At 39.4% G+C, this 27847-nt stretch overlaps 1 protein-coding gene across 13 annotated transcripts in view; it reads left to right on the top strand.

Moving 5' to 3' along the window:
• The window catches only part of CEP170 (centrosomal protein 170), a 180453-nt gene that overhangs the window by 119313 nt on the left and 33293 nt on the right, over nucleotides 1-27847 (top strand). For 6 of the 13 annotated variants that reach the window (XM_038396364.2, XM_043511456.1, XM_043511452.1 and 3 more), the window contains 4 exons: nucleotides 874-1000; nucleotides 12385-14262; nucleotides 23768-23818; nucleotides 25699-25933. In XM_038396364.2, coding sequence (XP_038252292.1) covers nucleotides 874-1000; nucleotides 12385-14262; nucleotides 23768-23818; nucleotides 25699-25933 — 2291 coding nt within the window. The remainder of the gene's footprint in view (nucleotides 1-873; nucleotides 1001-12384; nucleotides 14263-23767; nucleotides 23819-25698; nucleotides 25934-27847) is intronic. The other 7 variants (XM_043511454.1, XM_043511451.1, XM_043511448.1 and 4 more) reach the window with 3 other exon arrangements.

The raw sequence follows: 27847 nt of genomic DNA, 5'->3' as shown, positions 1-27847 counted from the left end.
ACCCTGTTCTTTCCAGATCAATGATTTCTTACGTTGACAACAGTGATACCTCTAAGACAATCCTGGTTATGTTGTAAACCCAATTGTTTAATTTTTATCTAAACTAAAAAAATGTCCTCAGCTTTCTTTGTTTTCACTACAAAAATGCAATTATCTTTTGATTCATACATGAAGCTATGTTATTGGACTTTAATGATGCACTTTATTTATAATTTACAGAGCCAGGTACATTTTCCAGTCACTTCACATTTTCATGTTGAAATACAGTTCCAGACACCTTTATCTTCAGACAGTTATGTTTACATATGCTACTAATACCCACTATTTTTTGAAGTACTCCAAGTTATCTGGCTTCTCCAATCCTTAAACTAGTCTTCTAGTCAGGGTCAATTTAATAGCTTCCCTTTTACTCTGGAGAAAATATCTGCCTTGCCCTTTCGGTTTTTTTTTCTTCCCCCTGGAAAAAATATAATTTTTGAGTGGTTAAAGCCTTCTGCTAGCTCTCCCTTTTTCAACAACTTCCTCTAAATTCAGGAATGAAATAATCTCATTTCACCTAGGCATATATTCTTCACATAGTATATATTGTTTGAATGTTCATCGCAGTAGAAAAATGTTGGGAACCACTCCCCAGCCTGTAGTTGTTCTGCAACTGCAATAGAGCAATAAAGGATTTAAGACTGTCAATCCAGTATTAACATTAGGATTCTCCAAAATAAATTGAAATGAGTTCTTTTAATATTTGCACTTTCTATGAAAATAATTAAGATTTCAGATACATCTGAGTTTTGATAATATACCAGTTTATCAACTTTATATCACATATTTTTAAGCAAAATCTGTTGTTTCTTGTCCTATTCCTTTTTTTCTCAGGAAGGCTCTGCTGCATCTGGAAGTAAACGTTGGGTGTCCCAGTGGGCTAGTTTGGCTGCTAATCATACACGACATGACCAAGATGACATGAGGTTGGAGTCATCTGCACCTGCTCCTCTAGAAAATGGTAGGATAAGTTGTTGTCATCTTAATTTCTGTAGCAAAGACTGTATGGAAGCGAAGGACTTAGTTACACAACTAGACAAATAGTTTAATTATCACCAATACAATAGATTCATCATCAATTACATTTCTGTTAAGACTTTAAAAACAACAACAACAAAAAGCCCCTCATAATTATATTTTAGTGTGATATTAAATTAGTCTTTATATTAGGGCTGTCAATTAATCACAGTTTTAATCACGCTGTTAAACAATAGAATACCAATTGAAATTTATTAACTATTTTTGGATGTTTTTCTACCTTTTCAAATGTATTGATTTAAATTACAATATAAATTTAAATAAGTGTACAGTGCTCACTTTATATTATTTTTATTACACTGTATGTGCATTGTAAAAATGATAAAAGAAATCGTATTTTTCAATACACCTCATACAAATACCTTAATGCAATCTTTTTATCGTGAAAATGCAACTTACAAATGTCAAATTTTTTTGTTGCATAACTTCACTCAAAAACAAAACAATGTAAAACTTTAGAGCGTACACAGTCCTACTTCTTATTCAGCCAATCACTAAGACAAACAAGTTTGTTTACGTTTATGGGAAATAATGCTGCCCATATCTTATTTCAGAGGTCACCAAAACAGGCGTTCGCATGGCACTTTTGTAGCAAGCAATGCAAGGTATTTACATGCCAGATATGCTACATACTCGTATGCCCCTTCATGCTCCGGCCACCATTCCAAAGGACATGCTTCCATACTGATGAAGCTCGTTAAAAAAATAATGTGTTAATTACATTTTGACTGAACTCTTTGGGGGAGAATAGTATGTCTCCTGCTCTGTTTTACCAGCATTCTGCCATGCATTTCATATTATAGCAATCTCAGATGATGACCTAGCACATGTTGTTCATTTTAAGAACACTTTCACTACAGATTTGACAAAACACAAAGAAGGTACCCAGGTGAGATTTCTAAAGATAGCTACAACACTCAAACCAAGGTTTAAGAATCTGAAGTGCCTTCCAAAATCTGAGAGGGATGAAGTGTGGAACATGCTTTCAGAAGTCTTAAAAGAGCAACACTCCGATGTGGAAATTACAGAATCCGAACCACCAAAAAGAAAATCAACCTTCTGCTCGTGGCATCTGACTCAGATGATGAAAATGAACATGCGTCAGTCCGCACTGTTTTGGATTATCAAGCAGAACCCATCATCAGCATGGATGCGTGTCCTCTGGAATGGAGGTTGAAGCATGAAGGGATATATGACTCTTTAGCACATCTGGCATGTAAATATCTTGCAACGCCGGCTACAACCGTGCCATGCAAACACCCATTGTCACTTTCAGATGACATTGTAAACAAGAAGCGGGCAGCATTGTCTCCTGCAAATGTAAACAAACTTGTTTGTCTGAGTGACTGGCTGAACAAGGAATAGGACTGAGTGCACTTGTAAGCTCTTAACTTTTACATTGTTTTATTTTTAATGCAATTATTTTTTGTATATATTTCTACATTTGTATGTTCCACTTTCATGAAAAAGAGATTGCATTACAGTACTTGTATGAAGTGAATTGAAAAATACTTTTTTTTTTGTTTTTTACAGTACCAATGTTTGTAATCAAAAATAAATATAAACTGAGCACTGTAGTCTTTGTATTCTGAGTTGTAATCAAAATCAATATATTTGAAAATGTAGAAAATAAATGGTATTCTATTATTATTTAACAATGCAATTAATCGCAATTCATTTTTTTAATCTCTTAACGGCACTATTTTATATTAATGATAAAATAGGCCGAACACTATAAAAAAGGTTTATTGGTACCGATATTGGGAAAATATAAAAGGAGATATTCATTTAAGCTACCATTTGGATACGCTTGTCAAATCTTTTTATTAGTACAGTATATACCCCTTCCCATTGAGCTTAGTGGACTGAACAGTAAACAATCAATCTGAAACTTCAACTGTACAATCCAACTAAACATTCTAAGAATAATTTGATGTTGCTATCGTCAGAATCCCTATGCAGTTGCCAAACCACATTATCCTGTCACTTCTGAGTGGCAAGTGTTCAGGCTCCCTCCTCTTTTATTAACAACTTTGCTGGACTTGTTTATTTGAATATAATGTTCCTTATGTTATGCATTAAAATGTATATTTGACTGTGAAGGAGGTGATCCCTTTGCTTACTTTCTCTTCTTTTCATCTTTATTTGTAAAAGTTCAATGCAGACCACAGGGTTGATTATTTAAACACAGATACTTGAAAATCGAAGGCTGTAGTGCAAGGTTTATAAGGTTATAAATTTAAAATTCTGCCCAGGTTTCTTTTTGTTCTTTGTTTTATGATGCTAGCACAATTGAGGCCTCATCCGTGACTTGAGCTCTTAAACGCTGTGATGATAATGTATTTAAATTCTTACTGTAAATATTACATATTCATGTATGCATTACTATCAAATGGACTGGAAATCACAGGACGATATAGCCTTGCTGAGTTTTCCAACTATTGAAATGAGCATACTCTTAATTGACTAGGAACTCATTAGCAACTACTCCAGTGCTTTAGCTGTATTGCCGTCCTGCAATCCAGGCACGTCTTTTTTTGTTTGTTTTTTGTTGTTCATGACAACTTCGTTGCTTGTGACACAGAAATGAATGTAATATCAAAATTCCAACCTAAAGCAATGCTGCTTTCCCAAAGGCACAGTATTCTCCTGCAATCATGGTGGCCACAATGCAGGGATAATGTCTTGGAGGAATTTTCTGCTGGGTTAATTGAGGAGTTGGTGTGCATGACTTCATTATGAAAAATGGCTAACTTCTTTGGTCTCAGGTAACTACAGAAAGATATTAAAAATAGAAGTATTTAGCACCTGGCATTCCACAACACACTATACCAGCAACTAGCACATTTGCAAAGGGTACTGTCCAGAGAACTGTTACTGGAAATGCTGAGTCAAATGAATATTTCTCTCTACTGTTACTGTAGTTAATATTTATTGTAGAAATGTCTAAATATATATTCTTCTTTGAGTGCTGCTCCCTATGAGTCCAGAAATTTTTCAGCATCCATTGACCCACATATACACAGTGGCTTCCCTCATACTCAAAAGGTAGAAGAGGCAGCAGAAGAGGATGGATGCCTCTCCAGTTCCTTCTTGCCGCCCCCTGGCCTGAGTCAGAATCATGTCTTCCTTCACTCCGTGCATTACCTGTAAAGTAAACTCACTGTAAATAGTTTTATATTTTAGCTTAGTAGTTATAGTTAGTATACCATTCGGGGGGAAATCCTCCCCAGTCCCAAAACTATGCACCTGCAGAAATGTCGGAGATTTTTTCCCCTCTGTGGTACCCATAGGGATGGCTCAAGCACCTTCTATCACCAGACCGCATGCTGGTAAAAGAGAGCGGAGCTGCCCCCGACGCAACTCAGTTCCTTCTTAACACCAGTAACAGTTGTCAGAACAATCCAGACTTGTTAATTCAAGTGCTTTCCTCTCTCCTTTCTCTATAAAGATCCTATTTGTTGTAGATTAGTCGCTTATTAGTTATAGTTAGTTTAGACAATTTTAGTGCTAGGTTTCCATTTTCGGGATTTTTTTTTACCACTTTTTATCTTTTGCTACCAGAACAATGTCACAATCCGTGGGATTTTAGTCCTCCTGGACCGGTGCAAAGTCCATACTGGTCAGCGATCTACATCTGGCCTGCTTGAAATGTTTGGGGGAATCCCATGTTAGTAACAAATGTCACATTTGCAAAGATTCAAGCCCTGCTCAAAAAAAACAGGGTGGGGAGGCTTGTGTGCTTACCTAAGGACACAGCACTTTGACCCCTGTTGGAATTATCACATGGAGAAATTGCCCCAAGTTTATCAACTTGGATACAGGGCACTTCATTGGAGATGCCGTCTGGTCCTCAGGATCATTCCCTTGTACTGAAGTCAAGGCTTAGGCCTTTCTCAAGTTCAGTTCCTCGCTCAACTGAGTCAGTTCTGAAGCCAGACAGAGGCAGACACTCGAAGTGTTCAGGGGAGAGATCCTGCTGGAATGCTTTGTCTCCCAAGAGGATTGTCACCTCCAGAGTCTGTGCCAGGTCTGTCGAGTTCATCCCCTGAAAATTCTCAGCTAGGAACAATTACCTGGCTAAATGGAAGCACTTCAGCAGAAGTGGGCACCCCAGACTATCTTCTAGATCTAAAACAGAGTTTGACTGTACAAGGATGTATATGACAGTTATTTCAGCCTTCCACATCTTGATGGATAGTAGATCCCTTTTCTCAACCCATTGTCACCTGATTTCTGAAGGGCTTGGTCAGATTATAGCCACATATACGGGACCCCATCCCTCAAGATCTGAATTTAGTCCTAACAAAATCGATAGGACCTCCCTTCAAGCCCCTTGCCACTTTTTCCCTCCTTCAGCTTTCCATGAAGGTAGCATTTTTGGTGACTATTACCTCAGGCGGAAGGGTGGGCAAGTTGAGAGCTTTGGTACAGGTTTTTTTAAGGATAAAGTTTATATCCATCATCGCCCAAAATTTTGCATGAAAGTAGTCTTTAATTTTCATGTTAACCCAGCAATTTATTTGCCCACATTGTTTCCAAAACCCCATGTGCATAGGGATGAGGAAAAGCTTCACGCAGCTGTGAGAAGGGTAGCTTTCTACCTGGAGTGGGCTAAATCTTATTAGATCTTCTATTCAGTGGTTTGTTGCAGACAGACATAAGGGCCAACCATATTCCACTCGGAGAATTTCAACCCAGATCTCTTAGTGCATTCGTTTATGCTAGCAACTGGCTAATATGATCCCGCCAGCTAGAGTGTTGACACATTCTACTAGAGTGCAGGCAGCTTTTGTAGCTTTCTTGGTGCAAGTGCTGATCACAGACATTTGTAAAGCAGCAACCTATTCATCACTCCACACTTTTGCTTCTCATTATGGCATTCTCTGGCAGTCCAGTTTCGGATGGATCGTCTTACAATCACTCTTCAGGTAGGCTCCGAACCCACCTCCATGTATGTTTGCTTGTGAGTCACTTACAGTGGAATGGACATGTGCAATCACTCGGAGAAGAAAGAAGGGTTACCTACCTTTCTATAACTGTTCTTAGAAATGTGTTGCACATGTGCGTTCAATGACCCGCCCACCTTCCCTTCTCTGTCAGTGTCTGTCTGGAACAAAAGAACTGAGGGAGGATCAGGGCAGCTCTGCTTTTATAGCAGCACACGGTGCATAGCGACAGGGAACCACCCCAGTGGCTACCACTGAGGGGGGAAAAATCTTCAAAATCTATGCATTGGGCACATGCACACCTAAATTGGAATGGACATGTGCAGCACATCTCGAAGCACAACAGTTATGGAAAGGTAAGTAACTGGTTTTTTCACCCCAGTAATCTTTATGGTAGGCTGTTACTGTTCCATGGTGAGCTGTACTTTTGATCCCTCACTCAGTTTCTCCAGGCACATTTTTTCCAAGTGATAGGTCTGCACTGCCCATACTTCTCTCAGGATGGAATCCTTTTACACTGGGTCCCCAGGTCATGACACCCCTGTTAAAAACTGCATGCTCAGAAGGTCCAAATCGATTTTGGACCCTCCATCCAGGAGCCTGAGACCAATATGAAAGCGCATTGACAGAGAACAGCTTGTTCCAAACAGAGTACTACTTATTTATCCACAGGAAAACAGAGGAAACAATAATAACAATGAAACAGCAAAACACCTATATGCATATTATCTTACCTAAACCTTTTCCTTATCTTGCAAATTTAGGTAGTGCCCCCCAACGCCCTTGGCTAGGGGGCCACTTGTCCAGTATTGAGAGGTTTGTCCCCTGTCCAGTACAGGGACAAAATTGAATGGGGGATGCCATTTTTAAGAGCATGCTGCTCCACCCACCTCAGCTGGCATGCGGCAGTCCTAAAAATAGTGGGGGACCCCCCCCCATCAAGCGTGATTTTGCATGCTCTGTGTGTGCAAGGTCACGCCAGCAGATGCAGGCCCATGCTGTTCCCAGAAGCACTGGAATGTCTACTATTCCAGAAATGTGTGAGTGTCCACCTTACCCTTGTCCAAGGCATCACCCCCCTCTACCCCCGCAGCATTGGGGCTGACCAAAGTAGACTATGGTCTTGCAGCCTCTACGTTTGTCTGACCCTTCAGTTAGTATCTCTTCCCAATCACAGGTTTCAGAGTAGCAGCCGTGTTGGTCTGTATTCGCAAAAAGAAAAGGAGTACTTGTGGCACCTTAGAGACTAACATTTATTAGAGCATAAGCTTTCGTGAGCTACAGCTCATGCATCCGATGAAGTGAGCTGTAGCTCACGAAAGCTTATGCTCTAATAAATTTGTTAGTCTCTAAGGTGCCACAAGTACTCCCTTTCTTTTTCCCAATCACAGACAGTCTTTTGTCCATTTCAAAGTCCCTCTGTCCTGGGACACCTGAACCTGGTCAATCTCCCCGATTGGGATGGAGGCAGACTTCAGTAGTGGATCCATTATATTGTCCATTTGAGAGCAAGCAATTGGGACTTTCTACAGCCATTGTTTTTGGGTGCCTGCAGACCAAACTAAGATTGATTTAACCCTGTTTTAACTTTTAGCGAGCAACACCTTTCTGTCTTGGCATTTTGCAAGTTGACCACCCTCTTCTTTTCCTCCTATGTGGCATTTTCTACCCTGGGCAAATGTGTTGTATTAGAAATAGTATTAAATAGCACAACATTAAATACGATTTTGCCCACAGAGTGGACAAGGACATTTAAAAACATGTTAGTTGGTCATGGGAGGATCTCCAATTATGGAGTCTTACATAAGTGAGGTGCTGATGGTTCTTATTCTCAGGGAGGCAGGAAAAGATGTTTAATGGAGGACTAAACAATGTCTGAAACAGGATTTGAGGACTCTGGGGTTTCGCAGAAAAAATATATTTTCTACATGGTTCCAGGCTACAAGGCCAAAAGACATAAAGCCCTCAAAGTACATATTCCAGCCAGCAATTGAGTCATAGAGGATCTCTTTATTACACAAAGCTGAGGGAAAAGGAGCTGGGGCAGATTCAGTCTTATCAGCTTGAGGAGGCCACTACAGTTAGAGACACTGATGGCTTCTTTTTGCATTAAGTGAAGTCAGCAAAAGTATCAAAATAGGGCAATAATAGTGAGCAGTTGAACTTCTGTGTTGGACGTGCTCACTTTTTGTGCCTAAAAGCAGTGGAAATAAATGGAAATCTGACCATTTTCTGCAGAGCAGTTTTGCACAGCATGTAGGACTGGAGGGAGTGGAAACGCCAGAACGCCCACACAATTAAAGTACTGGAGTGGTAGGTCCCATCTTTCCTGTCATTATTCTCAGACTTACAGGGGTAAATCTTTTTTGTTTTTCTTACAATTTTTTCTCTTTAGTTTTAAAAACATGAGCTACCAGCTTTGTGATCCTACCTGAGCCTAAAGACTGTAGCAGACTTCATGAGAGACACCATTTAAACTTAAAAAGAAAAGGAGTACTTGTGGCACCTTAGAGACTAACAAATTTATTAGAGCATAAGCTTTCGTGAGCTACAGCTCACTTCATCGGATGCATTTGGTGGAAAAAACAGAGGAGAGATTTATATACACACACACAGAGAACATGAAACAATGGGTTTATCATACACACTGTAAGGAGAGTGATCACTTAAGATAAGCCATCACCAACAGCAGGGGGGGGAAAGGAGGAAAACCTTTCATGGTGACAAGCAGGTAGGCTAATTCCAGCAGTTAACAAGAATATCAGAGGAACAGTGGGGGGTGGGGTGGGAGGGAGAAATACCATGGGGAAATAGTTTTACTTTGTGTAATGACTCATCCATTCCCAGTCTCTATTCAAGCCTAAGTTAATTGTATCCAGTTTGCAAATTAATTCCAATTCAGCAGTCTCTCGTTGGAGTCTGTTTTTGAAGCTTTTTTGTTGAAATATAGCCACTCTTAGGTCTGTGATCGAGTGACCAGAGAGATTGAAGTGTTCTCCAACTGGTTTTTGAATGTTATAATTCTTGACGTCTGATTTGTGTCCATTCATTCTTTTACGTAGAGACTGTCCAGTTTGGCCAATGTACATGGCAGAGGGGCATTGCTGGCACATGATGGCATATATCACATTGGTAGATGCGCAGGTGAAGGAGCCTCTGATAGTGTGGCTGATGTGATTAGGCCCTATGATGGTATCCCCTGAATAGATATGTGGACAGAGTTGGCAACGGGCTTTGTTGCAAGGATAGGTTCCTGGGTTAGTGGTTCTGTTGTGTGGTGTGTGGTTGCTGGTGAGTATTTGCTTCAGATTGGGGGGCTGTCTGTAAGCAAGGACTGGTCTGTCTCCCAAGATCTGAGAGAGCGATGGCTCGTCCTTCAGGATAGGTTGTAGATCCTTGATGATGCGTTGGAGGGGTTTTAGTTGGGGGCTGAAGGTGATGGCTAGTGGCGTTCTGTTGTTTTCTTTGTTGGGCCTGTCCTGTAGTAGGTGACTTCTGGGTACTCTTCTGGCTCTGTCAATCTGTTTCTTCACTTCAGCAGGTGGGTACTGTAGTTGTAGGAATGCATGATAGAGATCTTGTAGGTGTTTGTCTCTGTCTGAGGGGTTGGAGCAAATGCGGTTATATCGTAGCGCTTGGCTGTAGACAATGGATCGAGTGGTATGATCTGGATGAAAGCTAGAGGCATGTAGGTAGGAATAGCGGTCAGTAGGTTTCCGATATAGGGTGGTGTTTATGTGACCATCGCTTATTAGCACCGTAGTGTCCAGGAAGTGGATCTCTTGTGTGGACTGGTCCAGGCTGAGGTTGATGGTGGGATGGAAATTGTTGAAATCATGGTGGAATTCCTCAAGAGCTTCTTTTCCATGGGTCCAGATGATGATATTTTCCCCATGGTATTTCTCCCTCCCACCCCACCCCCCACTGTTCCTCTGATATTCTTGTTAACTGCTGGAATTAGCCTACCTGCTTGTCACCATGAAAGGTTTTCCTCCTTTCCCCCCCCTGCTGTTGGTGATGGCTTATCTTAAGTGATCACTCTCCTTACAGTGTGTATGATAAACCCATTGTTTCATGTTCTCTGTGTGTGTGTATATAAATCTCTCCTCTGTTTTTTCCACCAAATGCATCCGATGAAGTGAGCTGTAGCTCACGAAAGCTTATGCTCTAATAAATTTGTTAGTCTCTAAGGTGCCACAAGTACTCCTTTTCTTTTTGCGAATACAGACTAACACGGCTGCTACTCTGAAACATTTAAACTTAAGTAATTTGAAGTTTGCTAACGGCCTTTGAAGTTACTAGGCTCAAGAAGTATCAGGTTGTTTCAGCAATGCAGCTTTACAATTAATCATTGCCCTGAGAAAAGCAGATTTACTGTGCATTTACAACAGCCACAATATCATAACTTCTATAGTTGTTCGCAGTATTGTAGCCATCAGTCTCATGATAGCATAGAGAGAGGCTTACACAGAGTTTGACAACTTGTCCCTTTTGCCAACAGAAGTTGGTCCACCTTCTCTCTCTCTAACAACTTCTATAGTCTATTAAGAATCTGGGTCCTACGGGGTGCCAGTAACATAAACAAAAGTCCTTAAACATTTCATAGAATTAGAAATGTAAAGATGGAAAAGACCTGTTAGATCATCTAGACCAGGGGTTGGCAAACTTTTTGGCCTGAGGGCCACATCTGGTTGGGGAAATTGTATACAGGGCCATGAATGTAGGGCTGGGGCAGGGGGTTGGGATGCAGGAGGGTGTGCGGGTATGGGGGGGTTGTGGTGTGCAGGAAGGGGTTCAGGGCAAGGGGTTGAGGTGCAGGAGGGGGCTCTGGGCAGGAGCTTGGGGTGCAGGAGGGGTGTGGCAGGGAGTTGGGGTGCAGGGGGTGTGTGGAGTGTGGGAGTGGGCTCGGTAGGATATTGGGGTGCAGGAGGGGTGTGGCAGGGATTTCAAAGCAGGGGCTTAGGGGGCTCAGGGCAGGAGGTTGGGGTGCAGCTCTCTCTGGCTCAGCGCTACTTACCTCGAGTGGCTCTGGGGTGGCAACGGCACGCAGTGGGGCTAAGGCAGGCTCTCTACCTGCCCTGGTCCCGCACCACTTCCGGAAGTGGCCAGCATGTCCAGCAGTGGCTCCTGGGGGTGGGGTGGGGCAGGCGGCTCTGCTGCACTCTGCCCTTGCCTGTGTGTACCACCCCTGAAACTCCCATTGGCCGCGGTTCCCAGCCAATGGGAGCTGTGGGGAGTGGTCCTTGCAGGCAAGGGCAGCACACAGAGCCCTCTACTCTCCCCCTCCCCCAGGGGCTGCAGGGATGTGATGCCAGCCACCTCCGGGAGCGGCATGGGATCAGAGCAGGCAGGGAGCCTGCCTTAGCCCCACTGTGCCACAGGGCTGGCAATCCCGTGGGCTGGATTGAAAGCCCTGACTGGCTGGATCCGACCCGTGGGCCATAGTTTGCCCGCCCTGATATAAATGCAGTGGATCTCCAGCTTTTTCATTCTGCAGACCACTTCCAGCAAGACTGTCTCCCATAGACCTACCTTCTTTCCCATCTCCCAAGTTCTACTCTGCTTGAATTTCAAATTGTTTAGTTGTGTATACAGCCAGGAAAGACTGAGGGCTACTGGTGGCCCATACTCAACAGTTTGAGAACCAATTTTCTGGTCTTAGATTTTCAACCTTGTGGTCATGAATGCAAGGTGGTTCACAAGTGGGTGACTGGTCCAGTCACAGCCAAAATTTGCCAGTTGTGGGAGGAAAATAAGCCTATTTGTTAGCAAGCAGATACCAGGACCAAGAGAGAAGATTCATATTCCTTCCCTGCTCCCACTGTAGTTTTTCACCTTCCTTTGTCCAACCATGCAATACACCAAGTTCCAGGGAAGATGCTGCTTAAAGATAACATGTAGCTCTGTGCATTTGATTGTTAAGGGATCCCTGTACGAAACCACAGCTGACACACGCAAGAATTCCATTACTTTGGCAGATGTTTATTTCATATCAGTGCTTTGATGTGTGCTACAAAGGCTTGTCACAGACTGAAATATTCCCTTGTTTGTATCAGAACCTTCATGTGACATACTGTAGCATAAAAGTATTTTATTAATAGATATTTTTCTTCAGTATCTTAAAATGTCTGTTATGTAACTAATAGATTGGTGAAAGAAATTGACTATTTTACATAATCTATTGTATCATGGTTTAGGAGGACTTTTAAATGCCATTTCACAAAAGACAAAGTTCCAGTTCTCTGTGCAATAGAAATAATATACTTTATTAATTACTTCTGTGTAGCCTTAAGAATGCATGTTTCCATTGGCAGATTTAGTCACTCATTTCCAAGAGGTTTTTTCATTCTGTTTTTAGATACTGACATCAGTGAATCTGGTATTTCAGTTAGAAGTACTAGCTCAGCCACTTCTGTGACTAGCCAAGGCGAGCGAAAGAGGAGAACGCTTCCACAGCTTCCAAAAGAGGAAAAAGCCACTGAAAGTTCAAGAGCAAAGGTTACACCTCATCAGAGATCAGAGATAGGTGAAAAACAAGACACAGAACTTCAAGAGAAAGAAACTCCAACTCATGCATCCCAAATAGAAATGCCACAAGATGCAGGTAGTAGGAGCATGGCTAAGGCAAACAGGACAATGAATGGCCTTTCTCCTAAACCTGGTGGAGACAACAAATTGTCTTCTCACCCCGTTAGCTGCTCTTCTTCCAGTAAAGAGAAAAGTGAAATTGTCAGGGAAACTTCAGTTGTAAAGCAAGCTTTAGCTAAAATTCAACAGCAAGAACAAAAGGAGCAGGCACATAGGACTTCAACTAAAGTGTCTTTAGCTAAACTTATTGCCAATCAAGTTGAGAAAGGTAGAGAGGAGACTCCTATTCCACATAAAATGTTGGATAATCATCAAGAAAAAGCCCCAGGACATTCTACAAGTAAAGCAGAAATGAAGATTGTACAAAGTGAAGGGAAAAGAAGAAAAACAGAGGAAATTATAAAAGGCCAAACTCCAAAAGGATTAGGAGGAGAGAAGAAAGAATCTTCAAAACCTTTAGTGAGACAAGGCAGCTTTACTATAGATAAACCTAGCACAAATATACCTATAGAACTTATTCCTCATATTAATAAACAAACTGGATCTACTCCCCCTTCATTTGCTTTTACCTCCACAAACAGAATACGTGAGAGAAGTGATTCTGTGGACACTGATTCTAGTCTGGATACAACACTTATTTTAAAAGACACAGAAGCAGTAATGGCGTTCCTTGAAGCTAAATTACGAGAAGAAAACAAAACAGATGAAGGACCTGAAACTCCTAGCTATAACAGAGATAATTCCATATCACCTGAGTCAGACGTAGACACCGCTAGCACAATCAGTCTGGTTACTGGTGACACTGAAAGAAAAACCACTCAAAAGCGAAAGAGCTTTACTACCCTCTATAAAGATAGATGTTCCACTAGTTCTCCTTCCAAGGATGTTTTAAAATCTTCCTCTGCAACAAATGCTAGAGAAAAGATAGAAAAGAAAACTAAAAGCCGATCTTCAGATGCTGGTTCAAGAGCAGAGGGTCGTAAATTTATGCAACCCAGTGGAAGAATGAGGCAACCTTCAGTAGATTTAACAGATGATGACCAAACATCTAGTGTACCTCATTCTGCCATATCTGATATTTTGTCATCTGACCAAGAAACTTACTCTGGCAAATCACATGGAAGGGGTCATTTTACCTCTGCAGATGAACTCTTACATTCCAAAATGGAAGGCAGTAAGTCAGCTAAATCAAAGACCTCTCCTGTTACAACTGGGCAATCCAGTAAATCAACCACTCTTCCAAGGCCTCGTCCCACAAGGACTTCTCTCTTGCGCAGAGCACGACTTGGTGAAGCCTCAGATAGCGAACTTGCTGATGCAGATAAAGCTTCAGTGGCTTCTGAAGTGTCCACTACAAGTTCTACATCAAAGCCTCCATCAGGAAGGAGAAATATCTCCAGAATTGACTTACTTGCCCAACCACGCAGAACTAGGCTCGGTTCTTTATCAGCACGTAGTGACTCTGAAGCCACAATTACTAGAAGCACTGTCTCATCTCGTACTACAGAAGCCATCATTAGAAGTGGTGGAAGATTAACACCATCAGCAGATAGTAGTAAAGTTTCTGCTAGAACTAGAGCTAATAGCATTTCTCGACTTTCTGATTCTAAATCCAAATCATTGACCTCCGCCCATAATTCTCCATCAGGTATGTGAGACTATTTGGATTTAGTCTTTTTCAGTACTTGATATTTTGTTTATTTTCTTGGGCTTTTCTCTTTTTATAAGTGTTAAACTAATGGTGTTTTATTATGAAGCATTAACTCAAACTTTAGTTGAAGGAGTCCTCCTCTTTTGAGAAAGAAGCTCCGTTAGTTATCGTTGCAGATATTTTTTAATTTAATACAAAGGACAAGAGATTTTAATTCCTTAGCCATTTGGTTTATAATTTTTACTGGAAACTTCTAACCAACTATAGTATCTGAGGTTCTCAAATGCTGCAGTGATTGGCGTAGTACAAAAATGTAGACAAACTAGGAACCTCTTTTGCTTGGGTCACAATCTAAAAGTTTAGAAGGTCAGCAGCACTGTTCAATGAGGTAAAAACTAGGAAATGTGTTTGAAAGATTGTAAGTATGCAAAACTGTGTGTGCAGTCTGAAGAAGGCATGGAGCATCAACAAGATAAATACAAGGTAATTTAAGATTTGCTTCTAAAAGTACAAAAGTGTAATTTAATTACAAAAAAAGCAAAGTAAGAAGTAACTAATAGAAATATACTTCTAAACACAAAAATACTGAATTAAATATTCCAGCACTAAATGGCTTGTGTGTTATCCCAAATCTATTTCACTCTCAAGGGCTTCAGGCCTGTCCTAGAACTATTTCTGATACCTATTCCAATGTGAAAAGAGAGGATCTGTATTTACAGGGGCCAGATCTCTTCTTCCTCTCATGTCACTTATTGTCAAAATTGTTGACTCAGCCTCTTTGACATCTCCCCTATTATTTAATATTTAAATGAAAAAATATTACAATTAATAGTTTTGAGCCTACCATTTTAACGGTAATCTTGTTAAAAACTGATGTATGATAATGTGGAAGAAAAGGCAATATAAGAGATTGTTAGCTAGTTTTCAAGTATCTGACACAACTAGTTAAACAACCTAAAGAAGAATGCGTATGTTTAAATGTCACCTTGTTTATCAGATCATTCATGGTAACTCGTGCTTTTCTCACCTTTTGAACTTTAATACTGCTGAGTACAGATTTTTCTTCAAAAGCACCAGATGACATATTTGTTGTACTTGAATGGCTTCTTTGCATCCACTGATGTGAAGGGTCATCAGTATAGTGTATTATATTTCCCATCTCCACCTGTTACACAAACATTTCTATATTTTTTTTACACACTGACTATTTTTTTATACAAACCAAGCTGTTTTGGCAAAACCATTGCCATTGCTGATATATAACTCGCATATTTAGTAGTTAGTAATGTTTGTTGTGCTGCTCATCAATATTTATTGCCTTGAGAGGTAAATACTGGTGAAATCACAGGTTAATTGAAGAGAAATCTATTCCTTGAACAATAAATCTTAATGTTCACTGTAATGTGAAGTCACATGTATTGTTATATTCTGAATGTTGTCTTCAGAAATACCAATAATCCTCATGAATTCAAGTGAAACAAACAAAAAAAATAATACCCCAAGCCATCTACCCTAATACCTCTAATACTGTACTTTAAAAGGGAGATGAAGGTATTTTTCCCTGTTATCTGTTTGGCTATTTATATCAGGCACATTTAGTACTAATGGTTCAACCAGAATCTGAGATTTGTGTGTCCAGTCAACTGACTGTAACATCAGTTCAGGCAAAACCGTTACTTCTGAGAGCCAGATAGGTTGCATTAATTTACAAGGTTGATTTACTTAACATTAGTTATCATGATTCCATTAGCTATCATTATTCCATACCTGGTGGTATTGACCCTTGAAGAGGTAAACACTAGAAATTTCTTGTTTTATCATATGATTGTCTGTTTTCTGTTTTCAACAAAAGCATGAGTCAGGAGGAGGGTTTTTTTGTGAAAATATGAACTACAGTGTGCTTACTGACTTCCACATAACTGTTATAGTTAAGTATTCAGCTACTTTAACAATGGGGAATGCTTTAGTCTGTTATAGCTCTCAATCCTGCAATGTGCTTGTTGATTTAACTGCATTCCATGGTCAGAACCTACTGCGTTTTTTGTAGAAAATATTCTCAGTTTCAAAGGGAAAAGCTGAAAAGTTTGCCACCTTATGAGCTATCTATCCCAAACTAACCAAACAGATAAAAAGGGCACACCACCATTGTTTGGAACATTTGCAGTAGAAAGACTACTTCTCTTTTAAAAAACAAAACATCATTATAAACACTAAAAGAAAAGAAGTACTTGTGGCACCTTAGAGACTAACAAATTTATTGTAGATTACAAAAGCTTATGCTCAAATAAATTTGTTAGTCTCTTAGGTGCCACAAGTACTCCTTTTCTTTTAGCGGATACAGACTAACACAACTGCTACTCTGAAACCTGTCATTATGAACACTAACATTTATGAAAAATAAAAGTTTCAGTGTAAAGTGTAAACAAATAAAAAAGCAGTTAACAAAGCAGTCAAAGCCAGTATCAGAGAGAAAATATGGTCTAATGAACACTTCAGGCACTATGTAATATCAATATGGAATATACTGCTACTTGGGAGTTAGGATTTATGGTTCCATTTGTGGCTGTTTCACAAACTTACTTTGTGACCTGTGGCCATGCTACTATGAGCATGTGTACATTACAAAAATTTGTGTCTGTGTAGCTGTCCTGGTGTGACAGTCCCTAATGTATACAGAACCCTAGTCACACTGTGCCTCTATTTGCCTCATTCTAAAATGGTGACAGTCGTTGCCCACCTGAGCAGGTTGTTAGGACATTTCATTAATTATTTTATTAATTTGTAAAGTCATTTAAAGACCATTAAAGGAAAGTGTTATATATAAGGAGCCTTGGAATTATCTTAAGCCACAGTTGCAGAAACTATCTGAATCCTGCATCCCAAACAAGGGGGAAAATTTGTGGGGAAGGGTTGCAGTGCCAGTTGAATGAGCAAGCATTTCAATCAGGTTATTAAAAGAAAGCTTATAAAGAATGAAAGATGGGATGGATCAGCAAGGAAAACTACCTCTTGGAGATCAGAAAGTGTAGGAGAAAAGTGATAACTGCCAAAAGCCAAGCAGAATTGGACCTTTCAAACGAAATTAAAACCAATAGTAAAAGGTTCTGTAGCCATATAAATAAAAAGAAAACAATTAAAGAAGAAGTGGGCCCACTAAGTACTGAGGATGGGGTGAAGATTAGAGACAATCTAGGCATGGCCCAACACCTAAACATAAGAACATAAAAACGACCATATTGGGTCAGACTAAAGGTCCATCTGTCCCAGTATCTTATCTTACGACAGTGGCCAATGCCAGGTGCTTCAGAGGGAATGAACAGAACTAGTAATCATCAAGTGATCCATTCCCTGTCACCCATCCCAGCTTCTGGCAAACAGAGGCTAGGGACACCATCCCTGCCCATCCTGGCTAATAACCATTGATGGACCTATACTCCCTGAACTTCTCTAGGTTTTTTTAACCTTTTTTTATAGTCAGACAAATACTTTGCCTCAGGTTTTAATAACCATATTGAGGAGCTATGGGGTAGTGGCAGGGTGGCTAATGGAAATGAGGATATGGAGGTAGAAAGTACCACATTTGATGTGGAAGTCAATTCTCAAGAAGTTGAGTGAGACCAAACTGGGGGACCCAGATAATCTCCATCCAAAAATATTAAAGAAACTGGCACATGAAATTGCAAGCCCAATAGCAAAGATTTTTAATGATTCCATAAATACAGGGGGCGTACCTATGACTGGAGAAAACACATTGGGGAAGAAAACTACTAGAGCCTCCCCTATGAAAGTGCTTGGGGTGTGCTATAGACTGCCGGGATCTACTTTTGGATATGGATAGAGCCCTCTTTAATGTTTTTAATGAAGTAAATACTAATGGAAACTGCGTGATCATGGGAGACTTTAACTTTCTAGATATAGACTGGAGGACAGGTGCTAGTAATAATAATAGGGCTCAGATTTTCCTAGATGTGATAGCTATGGATTCCTTCATCAAATAGTTGCTGAACCGACAAGAGGGGATGCCATTTTAGATTTGGTTTTGGTGAGTAGTGAGGACCTCACAGAAGAAATGGTTGTAGGGGACAACCTTGGTTCAAGTGATCATGAGCTAATTCAGTTGAAACTGAATGGAAGGGTAAACAAAAATAAATCTGCGACTAGGATTTTTGATGTCAAAAGTGCTGACTTTCAAAAAGTAAGGAAATTAGTTACGGAAGTAGATTGGACAGAAGAATTTATGGATCTAAAGGCAGAGGAGGCCTGGGATTACTTCAAGTCAAAGCTGCAGAAGCTATCGGAAGCCTGCATTCCAAGAAAGGGGAAAAAATTCATAGGCAGGAGTTGTAGACCAAGCTGGATGAGGAAGCATCTCAGAGAGGTGATTAAGAAAAAGCAGAAAGCATACAGGGAGTGGAAGATGGGAGGGATCAGCAAGGAAAGCTACCTTATTGAGGTCAGAACATGTAGGGATAAAGTAGAGTTGGACCTTGCAAAAGGAATTAAAACCAATAGTAAAAGGTTCTATAGCCATATAAATAAGAAGAAAACAAAGAAAGAAAAAGTGGGACCACTAAACACTGAGGATGGAGTGGAGGTTAAAGATAATCTAGGCATGGTCCAATATCTAAACAAATACTTTGCCTCACTCTTTAATGAGGATCTTAGGGATAATGGTAGCATGACAAATGGGAATGAGGATATGGAGGTAGATATTACCATATCTGAGGTAGAAGCGAAACTCAAACAGCTTAATGGGACTAAATTGGGGGGCCCAGATAGTCTTCATCCAAGAATATTAAAGGAATTGGCACCTGAAATTGCAAGCCCATTAGCAAGAATTTTTAATGAATCTGTAAACTCAGGAATAGTACCGAATGATTGGAGAATTGCTAATATAGTTCCTATTTTTAAGAAAGGAAAAAAAAGTGATCCGGGTAACTACAGGCCAGTTAGTTTGACATCTGTAGTATGCAAGGTCCTGGAAAAAATTTTGAAGGAGAAATTAGTTAAGGACATTGAAGTCAATGGTAAATGGGACAAAATACAACATGGTTTTACAAAAGGTAGATCGTGCCAAACCAACCTGATCTCCTTTGAGGATGTAACAGATTTTTTAGACAAAGGAAAAGCAGTGGATCTAATTTACCTAGATTTCAGTAAGGCATTTGATACGGTGCCATATGGGGAATTATTAGTTAAATTGGAAAAGATGGGGATCAATATGAAAATTGAAAGGTGGATAAGGAATTGGTTAAAGGGGAGACTACAGCGGGTCATACTGAAAGGTGAACTGTCAGGCTGGAGGGAGGTTACCAATGGAGTTCCTCAGGGATCGGTTTTGGGACCAATCTTATTTAATCTTTTTATTACTGACCTCGGCACAAAAAGTGGGAGTGTGCTAATAAAGTTTGTGGATGATACAAAGCTGGGAGGTATTGCCAATTTAGAGAAGGACCAGGATATTATACAGGAGGCTCTGGATAACCTTGTAAATTGAAGTAATAGTAATAGGATGAAATTTAATAATGCAAAGTGTAAGGTCATGCATTTAGGGATTAATAACAAGAACTTTAGTTATAAGCTGGGGACACATCAATTAGAAGTATTAGAAGTAACAGAGGAGGAGAAGGACCTTGGAGTATTGGTTGATCACAGGATGACTATGAGCCGCCAATGTGATATGGCCATGAAAAAAGCTAATGCGGTCTTGGGATGCATCAGGTGAGGTATTTCCAGTAGAGATAAGGAGGTGTTAGTACCGTTATACAAGGCACTGGTGAGACCTCATCTGGAATACTGTATGCAGTTCTGGTCTCCCATGTTCAAGAAGGATGAATTCAAACTGGAACAGGTACAGAGAAGGGCTACTAGGATGATCCGAGGAATGGAAAACCTGTCTTATGAAAGGAGACTCAAGGAGCTTGGCTTGCTTAGCCTAACCAAAAGAAGGCTGAGGAGAAATATGAGTGCTCTCTATAAATATATCAGAGGGATAAATACCAGGGAGGGAGAGGAATTATTTAAGCTCAGTACCAATGTGGACACAAGAACAAATGGATATAAACTGGCCATCGGGAAGTTTAGACTTGAAATTAGACCAAGGTTTCTAACCATCAGAGGAGTGAAGTTGTGGAATAGCCTTCCAAAGGAAGCAGTGGGGGCAAAAGACCTATCTGGCTTCAAGATTAAACTCGATAAATTTATGGAGGAGATGGTATGATGGGATAACATGATTTTGGTAATTAATTGATCTTTAAATATTCATGGTAAATAGGTACAATGCCCTGTGATGGGATGTTAGATGAGGTGAGACCTGAGTTACAACAGAGAATTCTTTCCTGGGTATCTGCTGGTGAATCTTGCCCACATGCTCACGGTTCAGCTGATCGCCATATTTGGGGTCGGGAAGGAATTTTCCTCCAGGGCAGATTGGAAGAGGCCTGTGGGGTTTTCATCTTCCTCTGTAGCATGGGGCATGGGTCACTTGCTGGAGGATTCTCTGCACCTTGAAGTCTTTAAACCATGATTTGAGGACTTCAATAGCTCAGACATATGTAAGAGATTTATTGCAAGAGTAGGTGGGTGAGATTCTGTGGCCTGCATTGTGCAGGAGGTCAGACTAGATGATCATAATGGTCCCTTCTGACCTTAATATCTATGAATCTATGGAGAATTGCTAATATGGTACCTATTTTTAGAAAGGGTGGAAAGTGATCCAGGAAACTGCATGCAGGCTTCTTAGTTTGTCCTCAATTGCATGCAAAGTCTTAGAACAGATTTTGAGAGGTGAAGTAGTTAGGGACATAGAGTTAAATGGTAATTGATTTAAATACAACATGATTTTACAAAAGGTAGATTGTGTCAGACCAACATGATCTCTTTCTTTGAGAAGGTAACTGATTTTTTAGACAAAGAAAACACAGTAGATCTAATCTATTGGAGTTCAGTAAGATATTTGATACAGTTTCACATGGGAACTTATCTGTTAAATTGGAGAACGTGGGGATTAATATGAGAATTCAAAGTAGATAAGGAACTGGTTAGAAGGGTCATAGTGAAAGGTGAACTGTCAAGCTGGAGGCAGTTTACTAATGGAGTTCTTCAGGGATTATTGTTGAGATCAGTTTTATTTAACATTTTCATTAATGGTCTTGGCACAAAAAGTGAGAATATGACAATAAAATTTGCAGCTGACATAAAGTTGGGAGGTATTGCCAATACAGAGGAAGACTGGAGTATCATTAAGAAGATCTGGGCGACCTTGAAAACTGGAGCAATAGAAATGGATCAACTTTAATAGTGTAAAGTGCACTTTGGGACTAACAACAAGAATTTTTGCTATAAAATGGAGGCTTATCAGTTGGAAGTGACAGAAGTGGAGAAAGACCTGAGTGTACTGGATGATCACACCATGGTTGTGAGCTGCCAATGTAATGTGGCCACGAAAAAGACTAATGCAATCCTAGGATGCATCAGTTGAAGTATTTCCAGTACAGATAGGGAAGTTGTATAGTTGTTAGTACCATTATACAAGGCACTGGTTAGACATCATCTGAAATACTGTGTGCAGTTCTGGTCTCCCATGTTTAAAATAGATGAATTCAAACTGGAACAGGTGCAGGAAAGGGCTATTAGGATTATCAAAGGAATGAAAAACCTACCTTATGAGAGGAGACTCGGAGCTTGGCTTGTATAGCCTAACCAAACGAAGGGTAATGGGAGATATGATTGCTCTCTATAAATACATCAAAGGGATAAATACCAGGGAGGGAGAGGAGTTATTTAAGTTAAGCACCATTGTTGACACAAGAACAAATGGATATAAACTGGCCATCAAAAAGTTTTTAGGTTTGAAATGAGATGAAGGTTTCTAACCATCAGAGTGGTGAAGTTCTGGAACAGCCTTCCAAAGGAAGCAGTGGGTGCAAAAAAACTAACTGGCTTCAAGACTGAGCTTGATAAGTTTATGGAGGGGATGGTATGATCAAACTGCCTACAATGTCATGTAGCACAGTGGTTCTCAGACTTTTATACTGGTGACCTCTTTCACACAGGAAGCCTCTAAGTTTGGACCCTCCCTTATAAGATAAAAACACTTTTTAATATATTTAACGCCATTATAAATGCTGGAGGCAAAGTGGCATTTAGTGGAGCTGACAGCTTGCAACCCCCCATGTAATAACCTCATGACCCCCTGAGGGGTCCTGACCCCCAGTTTGAGAACCCCTGATCTGCAACTGCTAGGAACAAATATCCTCAACAGCTGGTGATGAGACACTACTAGATGGAGAGATCTTTGAATTACTACAGAGAATTCTTTTCCAAGTGTCTGGCTGTTGAGTCTTGTCAAAATACTCAGGGTCCAACTGACTGCCTTATTTGTGGTCAGGATGGAATTTTCCTGGGTCAGATTGGTAGAGACCGGGGGGGGGGGGTTGCCTTCCTCTGCAGCATTTAAACTTGCTGGTTTAAAATTGAGGAAATGGTGGATTCTCTGTAACTTGAAGTCTTTAAATTATGATTTAGGACTTTAGTAACTCAGTAACTCTGTGTCTATTACAGGAGTGGGTAGGTGAGGTTGAAGTGTGCAGGAGGTCAGACTAGATGATCACAATAGTCTCTTCTAGCTTTAAAGTCTGAATCTATGAGATTGATGGGGAAAGATGACGGTCATGAGGAGTGAGCAGCAACAGTAGTAGCAAGGGTAGCTGTGAGGGCAGAGTCACATTTTGGAACAGCTGCATGTCATATGATTAGTAGCTGTACTACTTAGCTAGCCTAAGGGAGGAGAAGTCATTGCAAGCCAACAGACAGAGAGAGTGAAAGAAGCAGCGGAGGCAACTCTGAAAAAGAAAGGGTTCAAGTAGAGCAGAAGCACTGTCACACTTTGATCTTTTAGGTGACTCAAAGTCTAGGATTATGGGGGCAAGGAATACTAAATGTTAAGACCTGTGGGGTTGATTGGGTTGATCTGGCCCCAGGGGCTGCGCATCCAAAGAGATCAAAAGGTGTTTTTTAAAATCCGATGTCTGCAAAGTGATAACTGGGTTAATTCAAAACATGCCGAGTTTTGTTAATATATGTCATGATTTACACAACTTGTGATATTGTTACTATAACTCCACAATAACTTTTCACAAAGTTTACTATGAGAAACCTGTAGGCCAAACAGCAACATGATAGCATTTTGGCCTCAGATCTTTATGATCTTTACAAATATTAAACAGGCTTTTGACTCTATCTACCTTTCATAGTTTTAAATGCAATTGAATTTGGATAGCAAGTCTCTGTTGAATTTTCAAGCTGTTTCAGAATCAATTCTTTTTAAAAGAATTATAATAAAGAATATCTGCAACACCTTTTTTTGTTTTTCTCCGAACCATAGACTGAGGAAGGGAAGGGCTTACCCTAAATTTCAGCAATAGATTTTTGTTAAGCAAATGCTTCAAATTTGAATGTTTTCATTAAGAATTAACATGATAAAACAATATTTTGTACACAGAGAAATCCCAGCTTCTCCCAGACCCAGATCCTGCTGTTGAAACTTACAGTGGTAGAGTACTAGAAATCATATCTCTTTCTAATATTTCACTATTCATTCAATCTTTAGTTTTTAAATTTGACTACTTATGCTCATTGTACAGTGCTGAGTTATTGAACTACTCTTTAAGAAACAGTTCAGAGATATAATTTTTAAGCAAATTTGATGTTTGTTTTTGATTTTTTTAAATAAGAATTGGAACAAAGGATTAATTAAAAATACAAAATTATTTTAAAGGACTCTGTTGATAAACTTAGGGCCCAACTCCTAAAATTCATTCGGCTGCAATCACACACTTCTTGCATGCTTTTTTTAAGGGGAAGGGGGAAAGGAGTACTTTTTCTGCTTATGTTCTTCTTTCCTTGGTAAGAACAAGTTAGAATCCCATAAGTTAAGGGATTCAATTGGTAGACCTTTTTTTTCCCCTCTTGATTATTTTAGAAATTAAAACAGACAGTAAAATATAACCTAAGTGATTTCAATGGGCATTAAATGTACTTTGGATTAGGCTCGCAACCATACTTCCTTTTAAATCACCTGAAAAAATCTGTTAATCATATTTCTACTTTTAACAATTAAAAAGATGTTTAAATGAAGAAAGGGACTTAAGCTGGGACTTAAGCTTGTACTCCAGCTTCACGCTCTACATATTGTCATCTTTCAGAGTATTACACAACTGTTCTCATCTAAAAACTCACATTGCAAATATCTGTATTGTAAAATTTGTTTAATTTGCCATCCTTTTAATAAATTACAATTCAGGGAAAAATCAGTCTTAATTTGCTTGTATTTTTATGTTAATCACATTAATTACATCTTGCATCTGTGATTTATAAATTACCAAGAATAAATATGTCATTTGGATATACTGGTTTTCAAAAGTATCGTCAGCACACCTAACCAACCTCAATAAAGGTGTCTACAAATTTTCTAGCTAATTTAATTAAGCATTTGGGCACCTAACCTAAAGTCAGGTTATTCTAATACTAACAGATTACATTAAGAATTTTCCTAACATTAATCTTTAGTCCAAGAGAACTTATTTTTAGAGCCAGTGATTAACAAAGAAATAATATTTGATGTTGTGAAGTTCTGTGGCATGAGGTTGATTTGGTGCGGTATGTTATCATAATGAATGTTCTACCATCTAAAAAAGTGTGAGGATGGCCATTCTGAAATCCATTTTCCGGCCATTAACGACTGACTCTTGAGTGAGATCCTCGTGCTCAGTTTCAGTTGTCCACTGCTTCTGTCCATTTTCAGCAATGTGTTGTTTTAAGTACGAGTACAAGTCCTGTCTGCCCTGAAGATGCTGTTATTGTAGATGTGTCACTGAGCTTTGTAACAAGATAATGAATTGCAAAGTGTTATTTTTTTCTAACAATAAATGCATAATTTCTTCTGTAGGAATTATGTGCTTTCTTTATGTTGGCCCATGTTGAGAGACCTTGTGCCAGCCTCAACTTTCCCTCACACATCTTTACACTTTTGGGTGTGTGTCCTGTTTAAAAATCAATACCGTAAATTTAATGGGAGTAGGGGGAATTTGCCAAAAACAAGGGGGGGGCAATCAAACTATAAATATTAATGAATTGGGCCCTCATTCTGTAACACATCTTTGCTTTAGGTATGTAGGAATAATGGCATTTGCATCTTTTTATCTACTCACCATTATACAAAGAGCATCTTTTTCCACATTTTATTAATCAACATTTATTATTTAACACAAATTTAGTATCTTTTTTTTTAAGATGTAGTGAACACTTTTGTGAGGTACTTGGGGTTTGATATTGAGCAGTTGTGGTGTTTTGTTGTGGTGTTTCTGAAATAATTTTATTGTTTCTTACAAAAGATACAATAATAATTCTTTTTTAATAATCAAACTAATTTAGTAAATTCAAGATGGAGGCGCTTTCCTACAGATTATGCTTCCACCTCAGAAGATGAGTTTGGATCAAACCGTAATTCCCCTAAACATACCCGTCTACGTACTTCTCCAGCCCTGAAAAACCCTCGATTGCAGAGCTCTGGGACAGCAATGCAAACTAGCAATACATTCAAGCACAGGATCAAGGAACAGGAGGACTACATTCGCGATTGGACTGCTCATCGAGAAGAAATAGCAAGGTTTGTTTTTTAAAAATGCCTTTAAAATATCAAAGCCTTTTATCTGAACTGGTAGTGCTGAACAAATGACCTCGTTAAATCGCTGAGTGCTTCTACATATGCAATATTTCTGCCTGGCTAGATGTACAGAAATCTTGAAACCTTGTAATGGAGAGACTATCAAAGTATTGCTACCAGGATACCTCTCTTGTGGAGAAAGAGCATAGTATTGTCTTGTGGTACACATATCCTGTGTATGATCTCCCAGTTGCATTAGTGAGAGTTACAAATGTATTTTGTTACACTTTGTTCTGCCTCAAGAAATAGTTATATCTGTTTTATACTGCCTTAAAATCAGCAAGTAATAAAAAAAAATCAGTTAAATGCAAAGCTGATTTGGAGGTTTGGTTTTTTTAATATATGAAAGACCATGTTTTCACTTCTAATTTTTAGTTCATCTTGGTTTTTACTCTGCATTGAAGGAAGACTGTCAAATTAAATAATATATATTTGTCCAAAAAATCACTTCTTTTGTGACTGGTGCCTGAGATTAATAAAGTGGTTTAAAAAATCTAATGTACTTTCCCCCTTATTGCTATTTGCACTGCACTTCAACAATGAAAAGAATAGTCTGTTATACATTCTACAGTGATGCAATGTTGTGAACATTTCAAATAGACTGTTTAAATAAACAAAACTTTTTATGTAAATATTATTAAAACACTGATTAATGTTCAGTTTTTTGAAACTTTTTACAGAACTTAAATTTGAGGCCTAAATGACCTCACAGTGTCCTTTTAAAAACAATTTTAATACTTTGACATCACAGATATGAAATATTATATTTGGTCAAATGAAATATTGTTTTCCAATTCCTGGAAATGGTATTTTTAAAAAATCTTTTGTACCATTATATAGATTATGATGATACATGTAAATGAGCTACATAAATATTGTAATCAAATCAAGGGACTCTGATATGATCTTGGGAAGTATTAGAATGAAGCTCAAATATTCATTTTCCAGTAAGAACTTTTAAAATTTCAAATACCAACCCATGGATTTCTTTCTGAGAATCCATACTAAGATAGGAGCTAAACCCATATGGGGGAGCTGTGAAACTCAGATATTCAGATTTAGCATACCTCTTCCTCCTTCTAAATAGTCCTGCTGAACCTTCACTTCCGTGGAAGTTTTAGGGGAGAATGATACTGCACTTTTTTTTTTTTTTTTTTTTTTTGCACAGAGTTGACAGCCTTGCTATTCTATTTTCTGGACCTCTGTGACTTCTGCAGTGGCAGGGCTGGACTAGCTGAGGTCCATATTAGTGCTGCTAAATTTGTGACCCTCTATACGTATAACACACAAACATTATATTAAAAGAATATTAGTAATGTTGGAAAGTCAAGTACTCAAAAGTTAAGAAATGCCAGAATTAAGGTTGCCTGTTGCTCCCAGTCCCAATTTCCTTGCCCAGTCACTCACAGTTACCCCTTCCTGGCTTTTCATCTGATCCATTTCTCTCTCCCTCATCTCTGCATTCAAATCAAGCAACTTCCTCCTGCACACTGCTTGGGCCCATCAGGGTTGGCATTGAAGGTATGTCTACACTTCAATGTGAGTCCAGGGTTAGTGGGACTCAAGTCAACTAACCCATGTTAGGGAACCCTGGGCTTGAGCTTCTGCATTGTATTTTAACCCTATGTTTAGAATTTTCTAATCCGTGCTCAAACAAAGGGCTCTAGCACCCTCACTGCAGTGCACAGACCCAAGTCAAAGTAACCATATCGCAAAGTCTCTTGGGCCCCATATCCCAGAGTCACCCTGCCCCCAAATGTGGCCACTCTAGCCCTAGGACGTAAGTGCACTGTGGGAAAATTTTACTGCCTGCCCTGTATGTTATCAGGAAGCAGCTCACTTTGCAAAAGGCTTGTT

Source organism: Dermochelys coriacea, chromosome 3 (genome assembly GCF_009764565.3).
Source record: "Dermochelys coriacea isolate rDerCor1 chromosome 3, rDerCor1.pri.v4, whole genome shotgun sequence".
NCBI classification, from domain to species: Eukaryota; Metazoa; Chordata; order Testudines; family Dermochelyidae; genus Dermochelys; species Dermochelys coriacea.
Note: the sequence above shows the minus strand (reverse complement) of the source record. Positions and strands in the feature narration are given on the sequence as shown.